Consider the following 17,328-nt stretch of genomic DNA (forward strand, 5'->3'; position numbering starts at 1 on the left):
TGTTGATGCAATGGTGAAAAAAGTGGCAAAATACATGAAAACCTGTGTAAAACAAAGTTCGTGTTCAATATAAACATTTCATTTTGTTCAGTTTTGGCCCAAAATATTAATTCTGATGCATCCTAGGGCCGAATGACATGGCCAACATGTGTGTCACAATATAGTTCTTAATTACAGGTAACACAAAGTTCCTTTATCGATACAAACAGTATAATTACCATCCTTACCATGCTTAGTGTTAATTACATGCTGATAGAAAATATTTTTAAATAGTTTTTACGAGTAACTAAGTAAAAAGCTAATTGAGTCGAGCATTTGGTGGCGTCATTGAGGTTAAAACAGCTTGTTAGCCATTTAGCTTTAATTTTGTTCTTTTAATTTTGTGGTTTAAATTTGAATTATATTCTTTGTGATATTGAATTATGTTTTAGTAAAGGTTTAATTATGTTTTTTGTTTTTCTTTTTGTGGTGGTGCACCCATGGTGGTGGACTCGTCATGAGGGCAAAGGATATATGGCGTGGGGGAGTTTGGTGGACGTAGCTGGAAACAGGAGCTTGATTAAACACTTTTTGACCATGCGCTCACTCACCAATTTCTTTATTTGCGGTTGTACATGATCACGGACTAAATCAGTTAACTTTTCATCAATGTGGCTGTGAATTAAAAAAACAAAAACAAAAAAAAAAAGATTTTAAACGTAACAAAATCAAAGAACGTGCGTTAATCAAACTAGGCCTCAGCGTTTTCACGCTGGAGAAGAAATGAACAGAACACAGCTTGAAAGTCTGAGCTTGAATTACAGTTATGACTTGTCTGGTTGGTGGTATGTAGGGTAAAGCAGCTTCCTATAGTTTCTACAAGTTATAAATTGAGAGTAAACAGAGTATAGAGCATGGTTAAGACGAACACTAAAAACTGACAAAAGCAGATGTACGTCTTTCTTTGAACAGCAGTGTATTATGTTCTGGTTCAGATAAAAGCTATAGTTTAAAAAATATATGCAATTTAATAACTACTCAAAGTTATTATACATATTTTTACCTGAAGTGTCTACTAGACAAGAGAAACAAAATTCACATAGATTAATGGTAACATATGACTAGGTAATTTATGTAAAACATTTTGTGTTAATACGAATGGTCAGAAAGATAAGTTGCGTTATGCATCACTGGTGGCATTTTAGGCTAAAACAGGCTTGAAAGGCTTCGCAGATCAGTAGGTTTGTTATTTGTAGAAACATCATAGCTGATTATCTGAAAATCAAGTTATGAGTTGTCTAGTTGGTGGCATTCAGGGTACAACAGCTTCCTATAGTTTCTATATTAGTTTCTAAGTAAAAAAATTGAGAGTAAACAGAGTATAGAGCAGCTACAATTATTTAAAATGATCAAGTAATAAAAGGTTGCATTTTTGCATTCCTACATGAAACAGATAACATCAAGCTGTCAAATTCAATATGTCTAATTTGAGAAACACAAATGCAAACATCTACTTTTCTTACAAACAACCAAAACAACAACTTCAGTGATCTGTTGCCACACCCACTAGTGTTCCCCTTACTTCCTTTTTCAGTTGGCTTCTTCATTCAAGGATCCTGACAGTCCACCCACCCTACTCCCTCCCTCCCACTCGCTCGCTCATGTGACACTTAAACCATTCAGCGTTGCTCCATCCCTGCTGGAAACGGCCAAACGAAACGGTCACAAACCCTTAATAGATACCATAACCTCAACCAGCCCGAGCTGAAGAGCATGACACACTGCAGAAGAATCTGCCAGCCAGGAGATGCATGCATTTCGAGCAGTTGCCTGAGTGAAGCAGACACTATTGTTTATACAATAAGGAATTGCTGGGACATCAGGAATTTTTCTACTCTAAGTGGTGGCTCTATTTGGTATCTGAGCTGTAAAAATATGTATGCAGTAGCTAAAGTACAGTCGGTAGACATGACACGACCTGAACAGCCAAACTGAAAACATGTTAAGAGTTTATTCAGGTTAACAGTGTTAACATGAGTAAAAATATATATATATATATATATATCTCAGTACAGCTATGAAACAGCTTCAGCATCTTACCTACCCACAGCCAGTGGTCTGAACTACTTTCAATATGAAAATTACGCTGACTGACACAGTTCATTTCTCACACAAGAGGTGGACTGATTCAATCTACTGTAAATGAATGAATGAATGAATGATTTCTTTCCTTATTCAAATGAAAGGAGTGAAACCGTGAACATTGTTATACACATATACTGATAGCCTTTTCAGTTCTACAGGCAAACAGCAACTTCTCTAAAGCCCAAGAAAGAATTATATGAAGGAACTTGACCTAAAGACAAAACGAAAGTTTTGCCCAAGTATGGGCAAAACTTTCTACTACTTCTACTACTTTCTACTACTTTTTTGGAATTAAAAAACGCAAAATAACTTCTGACATGTCATTCATTCCCAAAGAAGAGGGTGGGGAAGGTGTCATTTTAGAGCAAGTCAGTTTGACCAAGTTTCTACTAGTAATACCTACATTAGACACCTGGAACTTGAGATTTTACTGAAAAAATTGAGCTGCTTTTGCCACAATTCATGGGAAAACCAGGTAAAAGTCATTTTATGCAAGACATAAAAAGAAAGAAAAAAATGATTAGTAATTCTGTTGTTTTAATGTTATAATTTGAAGAAATAGCATAGGTGAAACAAGACTTGTAAATTCAGTTTTAGCCGTAAAAGTGAGTTGGATCTCTATCACTGGTGTCATTTTATCATCAACAATAAAAGAAATAAACTCTTAAAATAGACCAGTCTGTGTGTACTACATCTATATAAGTCACATTTTGAACTAAATTACTGAAATAAAATGACTTTTCAATGATATTATAATTTTTTTGAGATGTACTGGAAGTTAGCTAGCAAATACTGCATTAGAGAGATCTAATCTTCAGATTTTAGTTCTTACTAAAACAAACTTAGTAAAAACTGACTTATGGTTTTAGTTGTGATATTAAACCCTTTGTAGACATGTAAAGATATTACTAGGAGGAATGTCATAGTTGAGGTTGAGTTTTTGAGTTAGCTAGCAAAAACTGCATAACAGTGACAGTTTTTTACTGTTAAATTGAGCTAATTTTACCTCATTTAAGGGGAAAACTAGCAAGCTTGCAATAGTTTCTACAAATAAGGTTTACATTACATGGACATTAAAAAGACTCTTCTTAATAGTACAAACTTAGTAGAAACCAAATTATGGCTTCTGTTGTGATATTAAAAGCTTTGTTGGTATGTAATTATGATTTTACTTGAAAAAAAGTCATAGCTGACATAGGTTAGAAAGCAAAAACTGCATTACAGAGATATGTACGGTTAGAACATATAGCTATAGTTTCTACCAGTTTTTACCAGTAAAACTAAGGTAATTGTGCCACATTTTTGGCAAAAACTAGTACAAACGTTTGTTGTGATATTAAAATTTCATAGTCAGATATCAAAACTGCATTACAGAGAGCTGCAATTCGAGTTTATAATGTTAAAAGTGAGCTACTGTTTCTACTTGTAGTTTGCCATGGTTTTTACTAGTAATACTAACATTAAAGAGATCTTTAACTTGAGTTTTTACTGTGAAATTGAGCTACTTTTACCTCATTTTAAGGGAAAACAGCTTGCAATAGTTTCTACAAGTAAGGTTTACATTACAGGAACATTAAAGACACTTCTTAGTAGTACAAACTTAATAAAAAAAAACTAATTATGGCTTCTGTTGTGATATTAAAAGCTTTGTTGGTATGTAATTATGATTTTACTTGAAAAAATTAATAGCTGACATAGGTAAGCAAGCAAAAACTGCATTACAGAGCTGTAATTCGAGTTTTAATGTTAAAAGTGAGCTACTGTTTTAACTTGTAGTTTGCCATGGTTTTTACTAGTAATACTAACATTAAAGAGATCTTTAACTTGAGTTTTTACTGTGAAATCGAGCTACTTTTACCTCATTTTAACGGGAAACATATTACCACAGTCAGCTTGCCCTATGTAGGTATTTAGCTAAGTGGCTAACGTCAAAGCACGCGTGAATCGGCAGTCAGAGCGAAGTTCCCTCGCTAGCTAACTAACCGCTAGCACACAGAACGAGGCCACCTGAGACATATGGGCTAAATAAACCACGTTATTTCACACGACAGTCATTATTAGGAGCAGATATGTCGACACATAGCGCGTGTCGGGGCTTCTGCACGTCGTTTAACTGCGTGTTTTCCAACAAACCATTTTGAATGAAGTCGCTAGCTAGCTAACTAAAAGCAGCACACGGTGAGCCCGCCCCCAATCAACAGGCCCACCACACTGTCAGTCATTAGCCTAGCTAACACCACCTGATATCTTTAAAACACCATTTACAGCTAAAAAAACTGCCAAAAACAGCGCAATACTGCGGTGTTTAAATATATAGAGTCTACTTACTCAGTGTTTAATCGCTGTTCATTTAAATAAAAGCTAAACACGTTGTTTCAGAGCCTTCTTGTCTGCCTAGTCACATTAGCCATTTAGCTTAGCTTAGCTTAGATTGGCTTAGCTGATCTAGCGTTAGCTCTGTTAGCCGCCGTGGCTAGCGTCCGGGCCTGCTGCAGCTCAGCCGGGCTCTCCACACTTCCACCAGTTCAGCTCAGAAAACTGTCACTCAGACATTAAAACAGCTTTAAATTAAACTAAATTAACCAAACATAAAAACCCCACTGCTTTAAAACGGTATTAAAGCGAGGAAGCTGCTTAAAAACTCGTGGTAGAGATATATAGCTGCTACAGAAGGCGAATCCAGGTCCAGGCACTGAAAATCCACCCCCGGGATTTTGCTCCAACTGCCTGGTTTTCAACTTAACTTTCTACTTAAAATATTCAAATCATTTATTTATATACTTAAATCAAAAATCAAAATATATATACGTATTATAATCTCAAGTAGTACACACTACAAATAATAACGTGCAAAACTTACAAAAAAAGGCAAATATAGCTACAAAAGGATAGAAGAATGGACATGGGAATTGTCAAAACTTCAATATCAATATTGTTTATATTGTTAGAAAATGTCTCAATAACAGCAATATGATTTTTAAACACTAAACACTAGAAACATTTTAATATACACTTTTCACAACTTTTCACAATCTTCAACTGACCAATTTGGATTTCAATGTGAATAACATGAATCTGCAAATTTATCATTGACATTTTCAGGGTTTTGCTGTTAAAAATTAAGAAATAGCTCATGTCTCATCTATTCTGTACGGTTTTTGCTACTTACTGTTTTTACTTTTTATTTGTTTACAGTTTTCGTTTTTTTTTAGAAGGTTTTACTTGTTTCATTACTTGATTGTTACATTTTCTATTCTGTTAAGCTTATGTTATTTCAAATCAAATCAACCTTATTTGTGCAGCACTTTTTACAACTGATGTCACAAAGCAGCTTTTTAGAAATGTGCAGTACAGAGAGTCAGGCAAAACACTGAACATAAAATTCAGATCCCCCAGTGAATATTATTATATACAATAATAGCCTTCATAAGTTACTGTTTACGAAGTAGACTAATGTTTATATATGTTTCATATTATATATGGTTTGTACTGGTTGTTTGAAACTGTTCAATTTATAAAATAGTATTTATTTAGTTGCAGTAGTTGTTTCTTATAATAAAAAAGTCATATAGCCAAGAATACCGTTATATAAAATATCGATATATGATTTGAGGGCTATATCACCCACCCCTAATACTGATGCTTAAGTGTTATTTTTGCACAGTTTAATACTGTATATTTGCTGCAGCTGGGAAGTGAAGGGGGGTGCTTGCGGGGGGGGTGCTAAATCTGAGAGAAATCCCGGTCTGGATTTCACCCTCCTGGATCCGGATTCAGCGCCACTGGGTGTTGAGCTGAGCTGCGGGCCTGCAGCAGCAGCACCACGCGCTGGAGTGCTGCGCTGTGCGCGTGCGTTTCAATGAGCTCTCCAATAGTAGCAGCAGCAGCAGTAGCAGCAGCGCGAGCGAGCTAATAACGCTACACTGGCTATCTAACACTAGCTACCAGTCTACGTACATTTCTGAGCGCACGTGCTCCACATTAAGCACCACATTCACATGCATTCAAACATTCAACTCAGTCCCCGGCCTCGCCTCGCCACGCGCTGCGTGTTAAGCAGGCGCTCGCGCGCAAACACAGGCTCTAGCTAGCGCGAGCGGCGTTACCCTGTTACCTGGTTGCTGCGCGAGGCCATGCTCCCGGTGACTCTGCTCTCCTCCTCGGCGCGCGCGGGCAGGTGGGTGGGCGGGTTATCCCTCGGTTCTGGCGGCTGCGGGACGGTAACGGGCGCTCGCTCGCGGGCTCGCTCACTGTGCCGTGCCGTCCATCTCCTCGCTGGCTCGCGCTCTCTCTCCGCGGGTTGTTTCGGGACGTGTGGCTCCACTACACCGAGTCACGCTGCTGCTCGCGCCGCCGCCGCCATCTTTGTCTCGCGCTCGCTCTCTCCGCTCTGTCGCGCTCACACGCGCATGCACACGCACGCGCGCGCTCTCGCTCGTTCACGTCCGGGGTAGGAAGAGGGCACGCGCACTTTTTAAAATATTTTTATTTTTTAATTCAAGAGTTAAACCAACAGTGGCGACTCTACTATTTTTAATGTGTTTTAAATGATTAAGAGAAAAACAAAGCCAATTAAATTTAAATTAAATAATTGCATACAGGTGTTCCAATCACTTCCATGTCCACAGGTGAATAAAAAATATAAGGAACACATAAGGAATCATGAAGTCACACTGTGAAGCATTTTGGTTATCTTATCTTATCTGAGTCTTAGTCTGGACTTATTTTGTGCAACAGAGGGAACTCCTGGTATTCATTTCCTAGGGTGGTCCTGATGAGATCCAGTTTCATCACAGAGTTTTGAATTGATCCATGAGTGACCTTCATTTCTTAAAGTATTTTTTTTCTTTACTTAGTTTACTTAGTAGGTATTGCCATAATATGGATTAAAGCATTAGTCAAATAGAGCTATTCACTGTATACCAACTCAAAAAATGGCAAGTTCTGCAAACTGTCAACTGTACAAGAGGGGCTACTTTGAAGTATTAAAAAATATAATATTATTATAACTTATTCTGGTTTGCTTAACACTTCTTTCATTACTAAATCATTTTATGTGTTTTTTTATAGTTTGGGTGACTTTAGTATTAATCTACAATACAGAACATTTCTAAAATGACAAAAAAAACACAGAATTTAAGGTGTGTGCACACAAACTTTTAACTGGTACTGTATATATGTACTCCCTGTCTTGTTTTTTTTTTGCAAATACATTAAAACTATAGAACATTAAAAATACTAATAAATTAATCAGTACAAAAAAACTACAGTACATTGCTTATTCATTTTTTTATTGTGGAGGTACACAACATTTAACAATTAAGGAAATCCACGAAAACTAAAATAAAACTAAATAAAAACAGTGACAATATATTATTCAATTATTCATTCATTCAATCATTAATTCATTCATTTACATCCAGCAAGTTGTATTTATTAATGCCTTTAAAATATATAATTATTTTATTTCTATATGGTGTGTTGGTTTAAAAACTGTAATTGTATTAATCTCAATTACTATTATCTTAATTCATGCATTTTTAATCATTTCCAAATGTATTTATAAATGCATGTAACATATATAACATATAGGGGTGTTAGTGAGAATGTGTAAGATGTGAGAATACATAGGTAAATGCGAAATATTTTAATTTCTTTTATTATTTATTTAATTATTATATTTTTTAAATATAGGATGGGGCTATCCCACACAGAAAATCAATTAATATATGGACATGTATTTCTTTACATATGAATTTATTTATTTTATTTTTTTTTAATTTAAGGAAAAATAATAGTTTAACATGTAATTTTTCCATATGGTTATGTTAGTGGGAATGGGAGAGAAATGAGAATACACAGTATAAATGTAAGATGGCGCATTGGTATAAAAACTGCAATTTTATTTATTTTAGTTATTATTGTCTTATTTGTATCTTATTGATATATATTTTTGTATTTATATATATTTATTTAATTAGTCCATTTTAATATGTATTTCTTAATATATGAAAAAAGGTAAATGCGAAACGTATTTTTTTATTTAAAAAAATTAATTGATAGAGAAATGTATGAATGCATTTTACAAGAGAAGGGTCCACAGTGATTTGATTGTTCCTGTGTGAAAGAGCGTAGTTGTGGGCGGGGCCTGGAGTCACAGGTGAAGGGGAGGAGCTTACAGACACAAACACAAGCTGAAGAGTGACCAGGAAGCGTTTTGTTTAATTTAAACACCATAAATCTCCTGTTTTACAGACAGATCCTGAGGTAGGTGTCGCTGAGTCGTGTTTAAATGCTGTATCTGGTGGCAGAGTGGGGTTTAATATCTTTAATTCAGACCTGCTCACCTGTACAGAGTTAGAAAATGTGACTGTTAGCTTTAGCTCACAGGGTTAGCCTTCTTTTACCTGTCTGTTCACACAGAAAATCACAGTACAGTGAAAAAAAACAGTGGACAGAAGTCTTGGCACACCTGCTTATTCTGTGTTCCTTCTGTAATTTATTTAGATTGGCTGCTTATATATACTCCTCTAGCTTTAGTTGTTTAATTGCAGTTTCTATTTCAATTTCTGTTTGTCATTTGCTAATAATCCATAATTGTCGTTTTATTTTTCGTTAAGGAAACCCTGTAAACACCTTTCATCAATATAAAAATCAGAGTACATTTCTTCACACAAACTTATCACAGTTTTCTGCATTTCGTACCATCTATACAGGATTTTCTTTATGAACTAACCCAACAAAATGAGTAGGGTTTAAAATAAGTCTATTCTTAGTTAATTTTGTAAGGTATCATTACTAAAATTGAACATTTTCTTTTTGAGTTCTTTAAGTTCTAATAATTCCATTACACTTAAAGGAGAACTCCGGTGTAAAATTGACATTTGGTGTAGTAAAACATGATAAAAAAGTAAGTTACCTTTGTTAAATAGCTCCCTTGAATTTTTGCACCAGGAGAAAGCAGTGTGTAAGACTGGTGGAGGAGAACATGATGCCAAGATGCATGAAAACTGTGATTAAAAACCAACCAGGGTTATTCCACCAAATATTAATTTCTGAACTCTTAAAACTTTATGAATATGAACTTGTTTTCTTTGCATTATTTGAGGTCTGAAAGCTCTGCATCTTTTTTTGTTATTTCAGACATTTCTCATTTTCTGCAAATAAATGCTCTAAATGACAATATTTTTATTTGGAATTTGGGAGAAATTTTGTCCGTAGTTTATTGAATAAAACAACAATGTTCATTTTATTAAAACAACTGATTCAGAAACTTAAGTGGTCTCTTAATTATATATATATACATATATATACATATGTGTGTGTGTGTGTGTGTGTGTATATATACAAAAATCATACACCAGTGCCAATATCTTACATTATAGTGCAAACATACAGTGTATTTCTACAAATTTCTGTAATTAATGAGGTTTAACCTCCTGTATTTACTGTATAACAGGTAAATTCAGCAATGCCTGACCGGCATCACCAGTCCAGGACCCAGGATCGTCCCAGTCGTGATGGGAGAGACAGGAGCAGAGAGAGGGAGTACCGGAGAGATGATCAGAGATACAGGGAGGAGAGGAGCGCTGGGTATCCCAGAGATGAACACAGCAGGACCCAAATTAACTCAAAACCACCGGCCTATGAGGACGCCTATCACCACGAGCCTCAGGAAATGTGAGAGACACTCTTATACACACCTTAATACAGTATATTATCAACAGGTTTATTATAACTTCATCAAATCAACACCCATCACTTTTAATGACCATTAAAATCTGAAATATTGATTTTTTTTTTTTATGTAGGTACTCAGACTCGTCAACCTACGAGTCAACGCACCAGCCGTCTCTTTACAATCTACGATATCTTACAACTTCCAGAGGTTCGTGGACATGTACTTTATTTTAAGCTTAGAGCCATAAAGAGAGTAAAAAAAAAAAACAAATACATAAATAAAGATTGCTGAAACAAAGAGTCCAAAGTAGAGATACTTTAATAAGAGTTTTAATAATAGTAAAACAAAATAAAAAAATAATAATATAAATATGATACCAGCCAAAGGATTAAACGTACCTTCGCATTCAGTGTTTTAGTTTTTGAATCCACCCAGATTATGAATAAGGAGTAACAAATCAAAATACCCATCAGGGCAGTCCTGATGAGAGCCAGTTTCATCATGATGTTTACAGGTCTTTGCGACTGTAAAATCTAAAATGTATGTTAGTTCATATTCTGGTTCTGGTTCAACATTTTTTTGTATACTAAATTGTTTCATATGTTTTTCTTAATAGTTTTTTTTTAAATGTTAAAATAATGAAAAACCACTGAATTTAAGGTGTAACTTTTGACCTGTGCCACATATAATATAAAATTGTGGATCTACTGAAAATCCAGAAACTAAAATTATTTTATCAAAAATTGCAAAATTAAAATTAATTTAGTATTATTTGATTACAATTTAAAATTTCCTTATAAATTACTTGTTAATTGAATAGCTAAATTTAGTTAAAAAAAATAAAATGTTAGGGGGTCTTTCTGATTGGGTGTCTGCCTTAAAAAAAGCTTAAGCTCTCCTTATAACTGAAGGTTCGTTTTATATGAAATAATAAAAGGCATGAATTCAGACTAATCTGTGTTCGATATACGGTTTCCATGTATGGAAGGATTCTGTATGAACCATTTTGTGGCATTGCATTTTTGTTCCTTACAAAATTACAGTATTATTGTATAAATAAACAGGCAATTGGGCATTTTTGGGGGGAATTGATTTATAAAAAAAAAAAAAAAAAAAAAAAAACGTGTGGATTGCACAAGAGTAAATAATGTGTGGAACGCTCTGCACTCTCCTAGAGTCTGTATGATCTGTATGTGTGAATGATGCAGATGGAATGCAGGTGAAAGTTCACCTATGTTATTTCATGATTAGAATGACAAAAATGAAAAACTCTCCAGGATTTCTATTGAATGAATTTTGCCCAGAGGGAGATTTAATTTCAGTTCAATGTTTATTACCCAAGGGTAACCAGGTAGTATTTGATTTTACCAGTCAAAAGTCCGGATGGTAGATTAAAACTAAATATCTATGAAGAAACCAGAATATGCTTTATATTTTAGATTCTATAAAGTAGCACCTCTTGTTTAGATTTGACAGTTTTGCACATCTCTGATGGATTTTCTCAGTCAGCTTTATGAGGTAGATTCACCTGGAATTCAGGCTTTCAGTTAACAGCTGTGCTACTGTGTTACTTGAATTTCTTGTCTCTTAATAAAGTGTTTGAGAGCATCAGTTAAAGTAAAGTAGTGAAGAGGTAGAGTTCCAGGTATACAGTAAATAGCTCAAGTTGATGTTCTAATCCAGATTATGGCAGAGTGTTTTGGTTTGTTTAACACTTTTTAGTTACTACATGGTTCCCTATGTGTTCCTTCATAGTGTGGATCACTTTAGGATTAATTTACTACCTACTTTCCTAAATATTTTAAGAGATACAGCCTTAGTTAAAGATATAGCACTGAGAGCTAGATAAAGTTTTAACCCTTTAACTTTGCTTAACATCAGACTCTCAGTGCTTCTTTCACTGCTGCATTGATAACATTTCTTTCAGCTAAACTAACACTACTAAACTCTTTCCTCAGGCTTGGTGATTCTGTGCTTGGGCAGTTTCACCACGTTGAAGCCCCAGAGTCCGCACTACACCATAAAATTCAAAGTGAACGGCTCCCGCTTTGACCGGTGTTCTGTCGAGTTGTGCTGCCTTGTCAAACCGTGCTTCCCTAGTGTATATTTAAGGCAGTGGTGTGCAGTGAGGCCCTTCTAACCCTTCAGAGAAGGGGTGACAAAAGTGCATGTAAATAGTTACATAATCTTTTATCAGAAAGTATATAATATAATTATTTTAAGTGTAAGCATTTATTTTATAAGTTAACTAAAATAAAAAACAGCCACTAATTAAAAGCATTAGTCTGTGTTTTCAGTTGCTACAGGACTCTTATCTGACTGACAGCTGTTCTAACCAATCAAAGCTTTTTAAAATGGCTTCTGCCCCGTGTGTCTGCTGCCCCTTCTCCTGATTTTGAGAAGGGTGTAGTAATGAATCTATTAGCAAAGTCACAGGACAGTCTAACCAATCAGATTCATGGTTTTCACAGTATGGGCGGGGTCATGGCTGTCTAACCCCTTCTCTGTGCTCGGATGAAGGGGTTACGCTACGAGCATTGACGGAGCGCGCATGCTGGATTAATTAAATATTTAGCTAATTATCATGGAAATAAGACAGATATTGTGTCATATTATATTAAAAAGCCTTTTTAAAGGCTGCCCTTCAACGTGAAACTAAGTAATAGGCTGCTCTGGCATCCTGTAGGCATACGCCTGTACTACTAAAATTAAGCATTTATTGTTGGGTTAATTGTATACTTTTGTGGTTTGTAGCTGTATTTGTGGGCTGTTTATGTGTATTAAGTTTATTTAACTCAGTCAAGACAGAGAATATATGTAGTTATTGTAGTATTTATCAATGTGTCGGTCGGGCGGGTGGTTGCAGAAGGAGTACCCACTATATTCACTGCACGCCACTGATTTAAGGTCTGGGTAAAACACGGAATCCACCGGAGATCCGATATGAACTTATAGTTATTCACACAAGATAGTTAACGCTTACTAGCTGATGTAAACAGAAGCTGTAAACTGACTGTGTCAGCTCTGCTGCAGCCCGGCTTCAGCTTTGCCTGTGGGCGGTCCTGAGGCGAGGTGGGCGGGGCCATGAATTCTAATTCGCGGGTTGACATAGTCACAGTGCTTTTACTGATCCAGTCATTTTTCTGGAGGTTGAGGAAGAGTTTCATGTGCATCATATACAATTCAGAGAGACCTACTGTATTTCACAGAGAACAAGAAAAAGTGGATTTTAGCAGGAGACCTTTAATGTGATCTGTATCACTGTTTTTAACTCTTTCAGGTATTTGCCAAATTCTTGAAGTTGCCCTAAACCTGCTGATCATCATCTGCGCCGGGGTGCCGTACAGTAATAAGGGACGGTACCGGGACATCGCCAGCCTGGGAGGGCTGTACTACTACTATTACGGGGGGGCGCAGGCGTTCACGGCGCAGGAGGCGGTGCAGGTGAATGAGCTGGATGATCTTTTCTACCAGATGAAGCTGCCCTCTTATACCTACAGCATGGCGTTTGGGGGGGCACTGATGGCGTATGCGCTGGGCGTGCTGGCGCTGGGGCTGTTCCGGGTGCCGTTCCGCTGGCCGGCGGTGCTGCCAGTTGAGGCTGTGCTGGACGCTCTGATTGGTCTGGGTTACCTCCCTGCCGTGGCTTTTTTCTTCATTAAGCTGCAGGAGGCGTACAGCAGCCCCGTGTGTAAGCAGAGGGAGGTCATGTATCAGAGTAAAGCGCTGAAGGTGGGCGACTGCGGCGTCAGCGGCACCGACGTCGCCGGAGGAATCTTTGGGGTGCTCTGCTTCATCCTGTTCCTGATTAGTGCCGTGCTGGCAGTGCAGGCTTTCCGAACGGTCCGGAGGCTGAAGCAGCAGCGGGAAGCAGAGGATAACAACCTTTAATACACCTCTAATAGAAGACGAGAGAACAAGGACCCAACATACACCAATCTTTCAATGTAAAAAATATATATATCATGGGTAAACCAAGAAAACCTACTCTTTTCACTACAGTAAAGAGTTTTAGAACAGTAGCAGTACCGTACAGCCCAGACCTTGCCATGTAGGTCAGCCAGACGTCTTCCTTTAGCAGTTTTCTCCAGTTTCAAAACAAGTATTTTAAAAGTGTAGGAAACAGTACTCACCGTTCTCTGGATTCATCTGTAATTTCTCTAAAGAAAAGACTTCTATTTTAATAGTTTAGGCGCACCCTATAATAAGGCACACTGTCGATTTGTGACGAAAATTTTAGTGCACCTTATAGTCTGAAAAATACAGTATCAGAATGAACTATGGTGGACTCATGATAAATAGACCAATGATAAGTATTTTTTTTACATTGATTCCCTTGCAAATTAAGTTTTTTTTGCCTAATGTAAATAATTGTGAAGCTGTTGCCATGTGGGTCAGCCAGACGTCTTCCTGTAGCAGTTTTCTCCAGTTTCCAAGAGTCATTTAAAGGTGTAAATAACAGGAAACAGTACTTATCACTCTCTGGATTCATCTGTAATTTTTCTAAAGAAAAGACTTCTACTTTTAATAGTTTACTATCTGTGTACCGCATAAAATCAGCACAACCTGATTTAATACATCAGATTCATCTAATAGTAAGGCACACTGTCGATTGCTGAGAAAATTAAAGTGCACCTTATAGTCTGAAAAGTACGGTGTCAGAATGGACCATCATGGATTCATGATAAATGGACCAATTACTAGTATTTGTTTTTTACATTGACTACCATTGCAAACTAAGATTTTTTTTTTTTTTAACCTCATGTAATGTACTATGAAGCTGTTTCCATGTGGGTCAGCCAGACGTCTTTCTGTAGCAGTTTTCTCCAGTTTCCAAGAGTCTTTTGAAGGTGTAGGAAACAGTAAATGCTGCTGCAGTAGAGAGTAACAACAGTAACACCACCTGTTCCAGCACTACAGCTTTACTACAGACAAAGACTTAAAAAACTAAAAAAAAAGACTTAAAAAAAAAACCTGACATCTTTATATGATTTCCAAAGCTCAGTTTATTTTCATTGCCATTTACCCGCTGTAAGCTGTTAATTAATGACTTGTTTCCTACAAAGGACCACGCTTTTTTTTTACCATATTCATTTTTTTTTATTTGTTTTATATATATATATTTTTATTTTCATAAAAATAGATTTTAACACTGTATATGTTAAATGTTTACTGTAAAATATAGTAATAAGGTTTACATAATTCAGCCAAACACTGTTACCATAAATGGAAGGGATTGTTACCTGACAGAATGTATTTTTTATTATTTTTCTATTACTATTTTTTTTTAATGTGAACGATTCAAACCCCATTCAAACTTTAGTTCACATGCCACATGTCATGGGACACAATACTAAATGCTGTTGCTATTTTTGCCATGTCCTATAGAAGTTAAATAAAGAAATCTACACTGACCTGTGGGATATGTGGGCGGGATCTCCTGTAGTGAATGTGGGTGTGGAATCTAGAAGGTCTATCAGAGTTGCTTTAGTGTTTGTTCACAGGGACAACTCTAGCCAGAAGCCACCGGTCACCATCATTTCCACCCACCTCACTTTTTTGTGTTGCCAATCCACTGTGAGTCCATCCATCTGCACCCGCACTCAGGCCTCACTCCAACTCCTGTAATTCATGCCGCCTTGCCTCACAAGATAAAACCTTGCAACTTATACACAGCTCTGGAAAAAAATAAGGAGACCACTTAAAAACGATGATTTTCTTTGATTTTACCAAATTAAAAACCTCTGGAATATAATCAAGAGGAAGATGGATGATCACAAAACATCAAACCAAACTGAACTGCTTGAATTTTATCCAAATGTTTTATTCAAAAGCAGTGTGTAAGACTGGTGGAGGAAAACATGATGCCAAGATGCATGAAAACTGTGATTAATAACAGGGTTATTCCACCAAATATTGATTTCTGAACTCTTAAAACTTTATGAATATGAACTTGTTTTCTTTGCATTATTTGTGGTCTGAAAGTTCTTAATCTTTTCCCTTAATTTGACCATTTCTAATTGTCTGCAAATAAATGCTCTAAATGACAATATTTTTATTTGGAATTTGGGAGAAATGTTGTCTGTAGTTTATAGAATAAAACAAAAATGTTCATTTTACTCAAACATAAACCTATAAATAGCAAAATCAGAGAAACTGATTCAGAAACTGAAGTGCTCTCATTTTTTTCCAGAGCTGCATGTCTGTATATGTTTTATGTTACAAGCAAATTTATTATTGTACACTATTTTTTATTAAAACAGATGAAATGCATAGCCTTTTGTACACTTTTAATAAAGAACGTTTATATGTTTCAGGTTTTTTCTGCTGTATTAATTTCACTGCTACAGGAAATAAACACCTTATGAAGAATCATAGTTATCTGAAATCCTAGTTCCATCAACACCAAGCTGGTCAGACTGGTTTTACTGCATGGTTTAAATACCTGGACACTTTCCTCTACTGTTTGTCCAGAAGCTCATACAATCCCACTTAATCTGATCCATTTAACAGTTTTATTATGTGCCTTTTAACACACTGGTCAAATGTTTGGACACATATCTTCTCATTCAGTGTATTTTCTTTATATATGTGATTTTTTACATTATAAATTTAGTATTGAAGACATTAAAGCTATACAAGAACACATGCAGTATTATTCTGCAAACAAAAAGTGTTAAACAAGCTTGACTTTTCTCAGCATTTAAAGTTTAATCAATTTAACCTTTCAATCAGGATTACATTGAGGGTGACCCTTATTTACAATGCTGCAGAGCATTTACAGTATAAAAGAGATTGAAAACATTTAATAAGAAATTTTAAATAATTAAAGTCAAAGTAAATTAAAGTCATTAAATTAAATAATTAAAGTCAAAGGAACAAAATAGTAAAAAAAAAAATAAAATAAAATAAATACTTGTTTTAAATTTCTTCTTTCTTTAATTGTTTAAAATATAGAATCAAGAAAAAGATAATAATAGTAAAAGTAAAGTAAAATGATAATAAATGATATATAATAAATGAATAGCAATGAACTAAGAACATAGGAATCAAAATATAAAATAGAATAAAGAATAAATAAATAAACTAAATAAAACGTACACTTTCTGTTTATAAAATAATTTTGCATATTTTCCTGTATAGCTTTCATATAGTCTTCAATATTACATTTACAGCACTAGTTGGATTATTGATTACTGTAGAAATATGCCTGTTTCTTAATACTGTAAAATACAGTGGTGTAAAAAAGGAAGTGTTTCTTAGACAATACAAGTAAATACAAAATGCAGTTTTTAAATGAAGATACAGTGAATGAATTCAGTTTCTCTAGCCAAACCGGTCTGAGTACTGCCACAGCTGTTCTCAAACAAAAAATCATTTAGGTTACATTCACATTACCAGGCTGAAGTAATTCAAATCAGATTTTTTGCTCAATGTGGCTGAGATCTGACTTTTTTAATGGCTGTGTGAATGTGCCAAATGCGATTTTTTCAAATCAGATTTGAGTCACTCAGATGTGGTCC

At 35.5% G+C, this 17,328-nt stretch overlaps 2 protein-coding genes across 5 annotated transcripts in view; one reads left to right on the top strand and one right to left on the bottom strand.

The window, feature by feature from the left end:
• The window catches only part of usp10 (ubiquitin specific peptidase 10), a 54,872-nt gene extending 48,351 nt beyond the window's left edge, over positions 1–6,521 (bottom strand). For 2 of the 4 annotated variants that reach the window (XM_049465419.1, XM_022670086.2), the window contains exon 1: positions 6,239–6,521. In XM_049465419.1, coding sequence (XP_049321376.1) covers positions 6,239–6,259 — 21 coding nt within the window. In that variant the 5' untranslated portion in view covers positions 6,260–6,521. The remainder of the gene's footprint in view (positions 1–6,238) is intronic. The other 2 variants (XM_049465417.1, XM_049465416.1) reach the window with 1 other exon arrangement.
• Positions 6,522–8,291: 1,770 nt separating this feature from the next.
• Positions 8,292–16,116, top strand: marveld3 (MARVEL domain containing 3). The gene is made up of 4 exons (XM_007237619.4): positions 8,292–8,391; positions 9,584–9,804; positions 9,936–10,012; positions 13,086–16,116. The coding sequence occupies exons 2-4, from the start codon at positions 9,596–9,598 to the stop codon at positions 13,694–13,696; spliced, it is 897 nt and encodes a 298-aa protein (XP_007237681.2). The 5' UTR covers positions 8,292–8,391; positions 9,584–9,595; the 3' UTR covers positions 13,697–16,116.
• Positions 16,117–17,328: the final 1,212 nt, after the last annotated feature.

This window comes from Astyanax mexicanus, chromosome 16 (assembly GCF_023375975.1).
Source record: "Astyanax mexicanus isolate ESR-SI-001 chromosome 16, AstMex3_surface, whole genome shotgun sequence".
Lineage (NCBI taxonomy): Eukaryota > Metazoa > Chordata > Actinopteri > Characiformes > Acestrorhamphidae > Astyanax > Astyanax mexicanus.